The sequence below is a fragment of the Sus scrofa genome, chromosome X (assembly GCF_000003025.6).
Source record: "Sus scrofa isolate TJ Tabasco breed Duroc chromosome X, Sscrofa11.1, whole genome shotgun sequence".
Lineage (NCBI taxonomy): Eukaryota > Metazoa > Chordata > Mammalia > Artiodactyla > Suidae > Sus > Sus scrofa.
In genome coordinates, this window is record NC_010461.5 from 56,463,599 (window position 1) to 56,475,770 (window position 12,172).

A 12,172-nucleotide genomic window follows, 5' to 3' on the forward strand; every position below is an offset into this window, starting at 1 on the left:
TTCCAGGGGGACCTTCTGCTGTTTTCCACCTGTAGGGGGCACCTGGCTCCCTGGGGCTACAGGCTGGAGCTCTAGCAGTTGAGAGGAGGTTCCAAGTGTCAAAGCATCTCAGGGTTACCGACCTGTTCCCAGGCTTGCCAACCGAATCAGTCCAGTGTGAGCAACAGAGAGCCTGTGGAGTGGGGAGAAGCTCGCTATGAATGTAAATGGATTTTATTCATTTCCATTTATGAAAATGAGAGAAGGAGAGAGAGACAGAAACAAACACCAGTCCATGGGGATGGTGTGTGGGGAAGGCAGTTTGACCCTCTCCATTCACTCCAGGCTTAGCAATGCTTATTGGTCCATCAGAGCTGTTCAGAGGCCCAGGCTGTAGGGGGCTTTTTTTCCTGAGCTACTTTTAAGATGTGGGAAGAGTCTAGCATGTGATAGTACTGACAATCTGCTGAGCATATAAAAGACTTTAAGGTTCTGGATTACCAGCCTCGCCTGGGCCTGGTCATGAAGGAAGATATTCATTCATTTATTCATTCAACAATAGTAATTAACCTTAATCCACCACATACTAGGTAATGTGCTAAATGCCTTACATTTAATCCTCACAAAAACTCTCTGATTATTTCCATTTCACAGATAAAGAAACTGAAGCTTGGAGTTCCCATCGTGGCGCAGTGCTTAGCGAATCCAACTAGGAACCATGAGGTTGCGGGTTCGGTCCCTGCCCTTGCTCAGTGGGTTAACCATCCGGCGTTGCCATGAGCTGTGGTGTAGGTTGCAGATGCGGCTCGGATCCCATGTTGCTGTGGCTCTGGCGTAGGCTGGCAGCTCCAGCTCCGATTCGACCCCTAGCCTGGGAACCTCCATATGCCGTGGGAGCGGCCCAAGAAATAGCAAAAAGACAAAAAAAAAAAAAAAAAAAAAAGAAAGAAAGAAACTGAAGCTCAAAAAGTAAAGTAACTGCTAAGGTCACACAACTAGTGACTGGGTTTGATCCAAGTGAGCAACCACTGTGTTCCAGGGTGTAAGAATACAGAAAACAAGACACTTCTGCCTAATGAACACCTTAGTCACCCTTCAGGACCAAACAAAAAAAATGTCATCTCTTTTGTGAAATCTTTTTTTTTGTCTTTTTTTTTTTTTTTTTTTTTTTTTTTTTTTTTTTTTTTTTAGGACTGCACCCACAGCATATGGAGGTTCCCAGGCTAGGGGTCTAATCGGAGCTACAGCTGCCAGCCTATGCCACAGCCATAGCAACACCACAGCCAGAGCAACGCCAGATCCGAACCACGTCTGCCACCTACATCACAGCTCACGGCAATGACAGATCCTTAACCCATTGAGTGAGGCTAGGGATTGAAGGCGCGACCTCATGGTTCTTAGTCGGATTCATTTCCGCTGCACCATGACGGGAACTCCGGTGAAATTTTTCTTAAGCCCCTCGCCTCCTACAAATAGTTAATAGCTTTAGTTTTTGTATACCCCTGTGAAATGATCTGCTTCTATATTTCCATTTCTCTAACTTTGAGCACCTCAGAGACAAGGTCTGTCTACTATTCATTGGTACCTGGATGTCTGATAGACATCTCAAACTCAACATGTCAAAATCTGGACACCTGATCTTTTCCCCCCAAAGGACCCCTCCCCTAAAGCTGTCCTCATCTCAGTAGATGGAAGTTTCACCTTTCCAGTTGTCTGGCTAAAAAACCTTGGAACCACACCCCATATTCAGTCTGTCAGCAAATCCTGTCGACTCTCCCTTTGAAATACATCCAGAATCCAATCACTTCTCATCACCTCCAGTGCTACCACCCTGGTCCAAACCACCACCACCTCTCACCCAGATTACTGCAGTAGCCTCCTGACTGGTATCACAGCTTCGCCCTTGTCCCCTGTGGCTTATTCTCCTCACAGAAGCCAGAGTGATCCTGTCCAATGCAGGTCAGATCATGTCAGTTCTCCACACAAAACCCTCCAATCTCTCCCCATCTCTCTCAGCGCAAAGCCCAAATCCTTCAGTGGCCTTCAGGCCCTACATGATCTGGTCTCCTGCCAAATCTCTGATCTCATCTCCTAGTACTTCCCCCACCCCTCTGCTCCACCGAGCCGCGTCTGCAACCTACACCACAGCTCACGGCAACACTGGATCCTTAACCCACTGAGCAAGGCCAGGGATCGAACCCGCAACCTCATTGTTCCTAGTTGGATTCGTTAACCACTGCGCCACGACGGGAACTCCAGGTATACTTCTTATCCAGGACCTTTGTACTGGCTATTCCCTGGCTAGGTATACTCTTCTTCATGGCTCACATCCTCATCTCCCTCAAGTCTTTGTTCAAATGTCACCTTCTCAGTGAGCCTACCTTGACCAATCTCTTTAAGATTGCCTCTATTCTAATTTCCAGTATATAGTAAATACAGGGTATAGAGGAACAAGATAAATGACATCACAAGGGAAAAAGACAGACAAATCCAGAGTTAGGATAGTCTGCAAAACAACTGAGTGGTACTTTTCAAAAAGCCAATGTCATTAAATTAAACAAAAAGATGGGAGACTTCTAGTTGTGGTCTCAGTTGGAGTAGATTTGCTTCTCCCTATTTCTCCCACTAAGGAAGGCTAAAATTCTGCACATGGTATATAAAACAAACATAAGAAGATATCAAAAGGAGGAGGAAAGTGCAGACTTGACTAGGTGAGTTCTCTGGGTTTTCTTGTTGCCTCATATATCCCAAACTGGGGGCTGGAGAAACCAACCTGGAAATACCAATGGGCACAGACCAAAAAAGCCTCAATAAAAGCCCACTCTCTCTAGCACAAAGATTAGCAAATGGGCAGTTTAGCTGGACAGGAGAAAACTCTTAGACAGTAACCACTCTCCTGCAACCAGACATCACAGAAAAAAAAAACTTCAGCGCCACCCATGCCAGCCAGCAAAGAACTAGTAGAAACCAAGACTTTCCCTCTCACCAGGCTCCCCTACGTTCTCCAGGGTATTGTTAGAGACGGCTGAGTAGGGAATCTGGACTTCCATCCCCACAGGGTAACCTGAGTGGTAGCAGAGTCTCAAAGGAGGCCTAGTGGAGAGTCAGAACTTTTGCTGTTACCCTGTTCTTCCTCCCCTCCCCATCCCACTCCCCTACCACCTTCACTCCCACCCAAGACGAGTGGAAGCCACCTGGGGAGCAGGAAGGAGGCCCTTCAACCCCTCCCAGCTAGGGAGGTGTCAGTGGAGGCCTAGTGGGGAGCTAGAACTCCCACCCCTGCCCAGCAGTAAGGAGCAGCCCCCATCATGGGTATCAGTGGATGCCAAGAAGGGAACTTGAACTTCTGCCCCTACCTGGCAGTAACCAGACAGTGGTCCTTTCCATTAATAGTAACAGTGTCATAAGAAGCCTACCCAAAACAAAGACTGAAATAAAATTGAGATTCTCATAATGTTATTTTGAAAAATATCTGGGATGCAATGAAAGTTCACTCATCATACCAGCAACCAGGAGCCCCTCAACTTGAATGAGAAATGATCCACAGTGCCAACACCAATGTGACAGAGCTTTCAATGATCTGAAAAGGATTCTAAAGTGGCCAACTTTTTTAAATGCTTCAATGAGCAATTACAAATAAGCCTGAAACAAATTTAAAAAATGGAAAGTCTTAGCAGAGAAATGAGATATGATGAAGAATCAGATGGAAATTTTTGAACAGAAAAACACAATAACCAAACCAAAAAACTCAGTGGATGGGCTCATCAGCAAGCTGGAGAGGATGAGGAAAGAATCAATGAACCTGAAAATAGAACATTAAAAATTACCCAATCTGGACGAGAGTGGGAAAATAGATTTTAAAAAACCCAACAGGGAGTTCCCGTCGTGGCGCAGTGGTTAACGAATCCGACTAGGAACCATGAGGTTGCGGGTTCCATCCCTGCCCTTGCTCAGTGGGTTAATGATCCGGCATTGCCGTGAGCTGTGGTGTAGGTTGCAGACGCGGCTCGGATCCCGTGTTTCTGTGGCTCTGGCGTAGGCCGGTGGCTACAGCTCCGATTCGACCCCTAGCCTGGGAACCTCCATATGCTGCAGGAGTGGCCCAAGAAATAGCAAAAAGACAAAAAAAACAAAAACAAAAACAAAAACAAACCAAATTAACAGAGCCTTAGAGACATGTGGGACCATAACAAAAGACCAAATGTTTGTGTCATCAGAGTCCCAAAAAGACAAGAGAAGAGGATAAGGCTGAAAAAGTCTTCAAGAAATAATGACTAGGAATTCCCTGGTGGCCTAGTGGTTAAGGATCTGGCATTGGCACTGCTATAACTCAGGTTTGATCCCTGACCCAAGAACTTCCACATGCTGTGAGCACAGCCAAAAAAAAAAAAAAAAAAAAAAAAAAAAAGATATATATATATATATAGAGAGAGAGAGAGAAATAAGAAATAATGGCTGAAAACTTCCTAAATTTGACAAAAGACATAAACCTACAGATTAAAGAAGCTAAACAAACCCCCAAACAGGATAAAGTCAAAGAAATCCATGCCAATACACATTATAATCGAACTTTTAAAAACAAGACAGAGAAAATCTTGAAAGCAATAAGAGAGAAACACCACTTTACCAACAGAGGAAAAACAACTCAAATATCAGTGATTTCTCACCATGGTGGCCAGAAGGAAGGGACACAAAATATTTCAACTGTTGAAAGAAAAGAACTACCAAGCCTGAATGCTGTATCTAGTGAAAATATCCTTCAGAAAAGAGGGGGAAATCAAGATATCCTCAACACTAAGAGACCATGACATCAAGAGACTCACCCTAAAATAATGGTTAAAGACAGTTTTCAAAAAAAAAAAAAAAAAAAAAAAAGGAGTTCCCGTCGTGGCGCAGTGGTTAACGAATCCGACTAGGAACCATGAGGTTGCGGGTTCGGTCCCTGCCCTTGCTCAGTGGGTTAACGATCTGGCGTTGCCGTGAGCTGTGGTGTAGGTTGCAGACGCAGCTCGGATCCCGCGTTGCTGTGTCTCTGGCGTAGGCCGGTGGCTACAGCTCCGATTCAACCCCTAGCCTGGGAACCTCCATATGCCGCGGGAGCGGCCCAAGAAATAGCAACAACAACAAAAAGACAAAAAGACCAAAAAAAAAAAAACAAAACAAAACAAAACAAAAAACAGGAAGGAGTAGTTCCCGTCATGGCTCAGTGGTTAACGAATCCAACTAAGAACCATGAGGTTGCGGGTTCGATCCCTGGCCTCGCTCAGTGGGTTAAGGATCCGGCGTTGCCGTGAGCTGTGGTGTAGGTCGCAGACATGGCTCAGATCCCGCATGGCTGTGGTTGTGGCGGAGGCCAACGGCGACAGCTCTGATTAGACCCCTAGCCTGGGAACCTCCATATGCCGTGGGAGTGGCCCTGGATAAGGCAAAAACAAACAAACAAACAAACAAACAAACAGGAAGGAAATGATAAAAGAAGAAATCTTGGAACATTAGGAAGGAAGAAAAAATAGAATGAATGAGTAAAAAAATGTAAGTACAAAAAACAGACTTTCTTCTTTTGGGTTGTCTAATACTGTTTGATGGTTAAAACAGTAAGTATAATATCATCAGATGTGGAGCTCAAAATACGCAGAGGAAATATTTAAGACAACAATATATAAATGGGACAGGGTAAAAGGGTAAAGAGACGTAAAGTAGGTAAGTAAGATAAGTTAGGTATAGGTAGGTTTAGGTAAGTATAGGTAAGTTTTCTATACTTTCCTCAACCTGATAAAATGATGATACCAGTAGGTCTTTGTGGTGACAAAACAGTTCTGTATCTTGATTGCCAGTTGTTGGCTCTATGAGATTGTTACAGGAATCTCTGTGTGTGGTAAAATGGTATAGAGTTATATCCACATTGTACCAATGTCAATTCCTGGTTTTGATATTATACTATAATAATGTAAGATGCAATCATTGAGGAAAACTGGTTGAAGGGTACACAGGCCCTCTTTGTACTATCTATGCAACTTCCTTGTAAATTTATAATTATTTCAAAATAAAAAGCTTTTTTAAAAAGATTGGGACTGTTTTAGTGGCTGATGGCATAAATGCAATATGACAGCCTTGATTACATTATGGTGTTAACAAATATTAAAGGCAAGTTTGGAGAAATTTGAATATAGAGTGGACATGAGATGAAATTAGATGTTATGAAATTATTGTTAATTTTCTTAGATGTCATAAGCATATCGGGGTTATGTTAGAGAATGTCTTTATTCCCACAAGATGCATGTTGAAGTATTTAGGGGAGGAGTGTAATTAAATATGTAACTTAAATTTTTTTTGTCCAGGTAATATTAATTTTATTATTATAGTTGATTTACAATATTCTGTCAATTTCTGCTGTCATCATGTTCCACCACGAGTGATTGGATATAGTTCCCTGTGCAGGATCTCATTGCTTATCCACTCCAAATACAGTAGTTTGCATCTATGTAACTTACATTTGAATGGTTCAGAAAAAAGTGTAGATAGGTGAATAGAGCAAATATAACAAGGCATTGCCAGTTGTTGGCTCTATGAGGAAGATATATAGGTGTTCATTTTACTGTTCTTTTAACGTTTCTGTACATTTGCAAATTTTCATCTTAAAATGTGGGGGTAAAAAATTTGAAGAAAAAGGATCACAACCTCATGTCCTCCCCTAGTATTCCCAATCCCTCGTTCTCTGCTCTTTTTCTTTTTTGTTCACAGTACTTATCACCATGTGTAGTAGAATATAATTCACTTATTTATTGTGCTTATTTTTGTCCATGTCCTCTCACTAGAATATAAGCTCTTCATTTGTTGTGTTTTGTTCTGTTCTGCTCTATCCTCAAATCCTAGAATAGTGTCTGGCACATAGCAGGTACTCAGTGAAGATTCGTTGAATTAAGAATGAATTTCTGGGAGTTCCCGTCGTGGCGCAGTGGTTAACGAATCCGACTAGGAACCATGAGGTTGCGGGTTCCATCCCTGCCCTTGCTCAGTGGGTTAATGATCCAGCATTGCCCTGAGCTGTGGTGTAGGTTGCAGACGCGGCTCAGATCCTGTGTTGCTGTGGCTCTGGTGTAGGCCAGCGGCTACAGCTCTGATTAGACCCCTAGCCTGGGAACCTCCATATGCTGCAGGAGCAGCCCAAGAAATAGCAAAAAGACCCAAAAAAAAAAAAAAAAAAAAAGAATGAATTTCTGTAGCCCTAGGGCTTAGGTCAAGGTCTTGCACAGAGTAGATATGCAATGAATATTCACTGAACTGAGATCTGAGTTTGGCAGGAAAACTTGGAATAGACCTGTTGTACTTGAGTGGTTCAGAGCATGGACTCTGGAGTCAAATGACCAGGATGTGGATCCTGATTCTGTCACTTCCAGCTATGTTACCTAACTGTATTAACATCTCTGAGCCTCAATTTCTCATTGGTAAAAGTCAGGCAATAATAGTAGCACCTTGGTAGGGCTTTTGTTTGCATGTAAACCACTTAGGACTTGGTAAAGACTCACTAGTTTGTAGCTAATGACGAAATAAGAATAGCAAACAGATAAGAGTTTTCTCAGCCTGTCATCCTTCCTCTATCTGCCAACAGGCTGAGCCAGGTATTCCCAACTCTTTCCCAGACCCCTGGGCTTCGTTCACTTCAGATCTCTTCTTACCTTTCCTCCTGCTGAACTTTCTTTACTGTCTTGGCATCCTGAATTGCTTTCCTCCATCATAACATGCTGGAGTCAGCGGAGGAAACAGGAGTCTGTGTGCAAGGGACAAGAGCTTAGGGCTTTCCTTTTCTCCTGTTCTAAGCTTGAGTCCCTCATTGGTAATGGGAGCAGGTCAAGTGTGAGGTTATAGTCATTTGGGGGCCTAGAGGTTGAGAGTACAATAGTCCTGAGGAAAAGGCACTGACAAGAGAGTAGCCTCATAAACTGCCTTCTTCCTTGGTCCCCTGTTAAGAGAGAGCACCTTACTCACCTTGTTCTAAGGTCCCTTGGATCTGTTCTGCCGCCTCAGATCTTTACTTCTGGTGGCCCCAAGCTCAGAGCAAGGCTGGGGACCCATTGAGCATTTCCCTGCAACTCCCTCTTGGTAGTGGGGTGGGGTGGAGAGGGCGGAGGATGGACTGAAATTGGGGAGAAGGGGGCACGGATTGGGAGGCTGAGTTCACCCGTGGCTCAAGTCCCCTGCCCCCGCCTTAGGGTCAGTGGTTCCCCAGATATCTGGGAAGCTGGGGCTGGGGCTGAGCCTAGGGGCACCAATGCCTCTGTTCCTTTAAGAAGCCGCTGTTTAGCATTCCTGCCGCTGCCACTGCCGCTGCCGCTGCCTGATTCTGCACGCTGATTGGCTGGAATCAACTGAGAGGGGAGCCAGGGAGAGATGCTCTTGACTCCACTCAGATCCATCCTGGGGACCAGTGCAGGAGCGGTCCTCGCAGCACCCAGCTTCTGCCCAGGCTCCCGCTTCTTCTTTGCCGCTGGGCCTCGGCCCAGGAGCCACGACGGGCGACACGGAGCCGCCAGTGCTGGAGGGGGAGCCGTGGGTGCGGGGCAGCGTGGGGGCAGAGGCCCCGGGACGCCCGCCCGGCCCCAGGCCCCGCTCCGCCCGGGCGCCCCCACGGGTGCCCCCCCCTTCCTGGTCCGAGCAGTGTGAGTGTGCCCGGGAGCCCGGCGGCGGCGGCGGCGTGGAAACCGGCGTGGGCTGGGGGGTCCGGGCCGCGGGGGCAGTGCCATGCACAAGCACCAGCACTGCTGTAAGTGCCCCGAGTGCTATGAGGTGACCCGCCTGGCCGCCCTGCGGCGTCTTGAGCCTCCGGGCTACGGGGACTGGCAGGTACCCGACCCCTACGGACCGGGCGGGGGCAATGGAGCCAGCGCCGGTTATGGGGGCTACAGCTCGCAGACCTTGCCCTCGCAGGCGGGGGCCACCCCCACCCCCCGCACCAAGGCCAAGCTCATCCCCACCGGCCGGGATGTGGGGCCAGTGCCCCCTAAGCCAGTTCCGGGCAAGAGCACCCCCAAACTCAACGGCAGCGGTCCCAGCTGGTGGCCCGAATGCACCTGTACCAACCGGGACTGGTATGAGCAGGTATGGAACAGCGGTGGTGGGGGGGGGGGTGGAGGGGCAACCCGCGGGGACTGAAGAATGGGGGCCTAGGGGCCTGGGGTGCAGCAGGGACTCCAGGGGCTCCAAGCCAGCGGACCCTGAGCCCTAGCATTGCAGCTGGGCCAAGAGAGGCGGTGGGAAATGTGTGCTTCCCTGTGTGTGTCTGTTGGGGGGTCTCCATTTGGAGGGGATTGGGAGGAGCTGTGTGTCAGGAGGTGAAGGTATGGCGGAGGGGCACATGTTCTTGTTGGGGGGATTGGGCTCCTCTCAGTGCGGGGTTTAGCAGTGTCTCTGTGTCTGGCAGGGGGCGGGAGGTTCTGCGGGGGCTGTGTGTGGTGTGTCTCCAAAGAGGGGAGGAGGGGGCATGGTGCTTTGCGTAGGGGGGACATGTGTGTGTGTGTGTGTGTGTGTGTGTGTGTGTATGTTGAGGTGTGTGGAGGAAGGCAATGGAGCTCCTGTGAATCTATGTGGAGAAGCCCATGTGCCCAGCTCACTGAGCCTCATCCCTTGATGCCATGAGTCCCTCTCTGTCCTAGTCCCTTTGTGTGTGAATGTGCACATGGACATGTGGGGATGTCTCTCTGAATGTGGAGGTGTCTCTGTAGATGAAGCTGCAGGGATAGCTGTATTTTCCTGCGTGTGTGTGGCTACATGTATATGTGTGTGAGCATGTGGATGCAAGTGTGTGCATGCATGTACCTCTGTGTGTGTGTGTGTGTTGTCCCTGGTGAGAGGCGCTTGACAGGCAAGGCAGGGGAGGGGGAGGAGGCGAGGGACACGTCCCAAGCAAGGCTGAGAGGCTGCTGAGAAGGACGGACTCTTTTGTCCAAGCAGCTCTGAAGTGTGTGTGCTGGGGGAGCGGGGCGGGGGGGGGGAACTGAAGCAAGCTTTCTCGCTCCAGAGCAGGCATGTTGCCTAGATCCAGGCAAGGGGCAGCTGCTCTGGTGCAGGGACTGGCTCCAGTGGGGCATGTTCCCCCTTCGGTACCCCCAGATGTGGGAGAACTTGGCCCCCTAGCCCTGATTTAGCACAGCTTGGGAACCCCTGGGTGCTGGGCACAACTCCGGCTTCCACTCCCTGCCTAAACTGCCAGCTTAGAAAATGGAAGGAGCATCTGTGGGAGAAGCAGCAAAATGGAGGCTGGGCCGGCAGAGCCAGGTCCCTGGCATGCATGGCGGAAGGCCTGTCTGGTCGTTTGGCTCTGCAGCCCCCAGGGTAGGGAAAGGGGAGGAGAAGGCTTTGCTGTGGAGGGCAGGTGCTGGCTGCCCCAAGCTGGGGACTGTTCTGGCCACCTCTGTCCCCCTTCAGGGATCGGATATGCTCTCGCTCAGAAGCAAAGGTGGGGAGTTCCTCGGGAGAGGAGTCCTCCGTTTTGGCCTTCAGTCTGTCCACACTAGCTGTTTCCCGTGTCCCTTGCCTCAGCCCCTGGCCCTCTCCAGCAAAGCCCCCCTTTCTCTTTTTCTCCTCCATCCTAGGACCCTTCCCTTGTAAACACTCTCTCATGCTTGTCCTGATGAACTGGGAGATGGGTGCCAGTCCCAAGGCTGGGGCACTTGGTCAAGGTTTGTTTGCCAGGGCTGATCCCTAGATGGCTCCTGGCTCTGGGAGCTGATTCCCTGGGAGGGGCAGCGAGAGGCTGGAGGGTGGACCAGTGGGAACCAAGAGTTGCTAGGTCTTGCTGGAGCTAGGCTTGAAGCATGGCTATCACATGTGGCCACACATGGTATACCAGATGTATATAAGAGCTGCATGTGAATCCTTTTGCCTGTGTGTCTGCTGCATTGTACTTCAGGTGGCTGTCTTGGTTTCCCGGCTCTGAAGAGCCATCTGATCAGGGACCAGAGTGGGGCTGCAGAGAGTCCTCCCACCAATTCCTAGGGCTTCAGGCATAAAGTCCTGGGGCCAGGCTCAGAAAAGATGGAGGCATGACTAGCCAGCCCTTTCCTCCTCTCCTCCTCTCTGCTTTTGAAGCTTAAGCTGTATGGGGCAGAGGGGGGAGGGAGAAGCAGAGCAGGGCTTGGTGAGGATACCTCACCCTAGGGGTGCAGCTCCTCTCTTCAGAGAAGGAGACCAGGGGTCAGGAAAGGGGCATCATGGCCAGAGAAAGATGGGGAGGGACACCAGTCTATCTGGGAGAGAGGCAAGAGGCTATCTCCATTCTTGGGGATGAGCATGAGAGTCAGGGAGCAGGTGCTACTTGTCTGTCCAGATTCACATTTTCACTTGACAGTGGCCACGAGTATGTCCTGTCTGGGAGGCTACTTCTATGGGTTGGTCAGACCAACCCTGTGTTTCCATCCCCTTCCCTTGCTTCTCCTCCCATAGCTATGGCATGTTGAAGGCCATGGACTCTGCTCCCTGTCAGTCCATGGGTTGTCAGCTTCTCTCTCATGGGGAATCTTGTCTACTCTGCTCCTGTCATACCCCTGGCTTTGCCTCTGACTCCTGACTGGATCCCTTTCTGCTGGGAAACACAAAGGGTTTGGGATCAAAAGCCCCTGGGTAAAAAATGGATTAAGACTTTGACTCCGTCTGCCCATTTGAGGAATCGGGTTCTTGGGAACACAGGAGATATAGACTGAGGGTTTGTGAAATACTTTGAAGGGGTAACTTTCCTTTTTCCCACGAGCTCTGCTGGGGAAGGTGATGAGTGGCCAGAACATCAATGGGCTTGGCAGCTTGCTTTAACCAAAAGAGCACCTGGAGATCTGGGTTCTAGCCCCTGCCCTGCCACTAACTCCCAACATGCCCTTAGGCACAACCCACGTCCTCTCTTGGCCTCAGTGTCACCATCTGTCACATGAGGGAGGTTGAACAAGATGGTGTCTGTCTGCTGTCCTACCAGCTCTGACATGGTGGCAGTCTGTGATCCCCAAGTCAGGGAGAGCTGTGGTTCAGAGGGGGAGCAGGTCCCTGTCCAGGCCACTGGGTGCCCCCATGGATGCTGAATGTGGCATGGTTTGCCTGCCATGTTCCATTTCTGCCATCCCCCTCAGGCCAGCCCTGCAACCCCTCCTAGTGAGCCCCGAAACCCCAGAGCCCAGCCTCTTGGTGAGTGCACCACTGGCTGGCTTCATCC

At 49.1% G+C, this 12,172-nt stretch overlaps 1 protein-coding gene across 4 annotated transcripts in view; it reads left to right on the forward strand.

The window, feature by feature from the left end:
• DLG3 (discs large MAGUK scaffold protein 3) overlaps positions 8,343-12,172 on the forward strand; it is a 59,541-nt gene continuing 55,711 nt past the window's right edge. Inside the window, exon 1 of one of the 4 annotated variants that reach the window (XM_021079732.1) lies at positions 8,343-9,075. In XM_021079732.1, coding sequence (XP_020935391.1) covers positions 8,719-9,075 — 357 coding nt within the window. In that variant the 5' untranslated portion in view covers positions 8,343-8,718. The remainder of the gene's footprint in view (positions 9,076-12,172) is intronic. The other 3 variants (XM_013990918.2, XM_003135151.6, XM_021079733.1) reach the window with 3 other exon arrangements.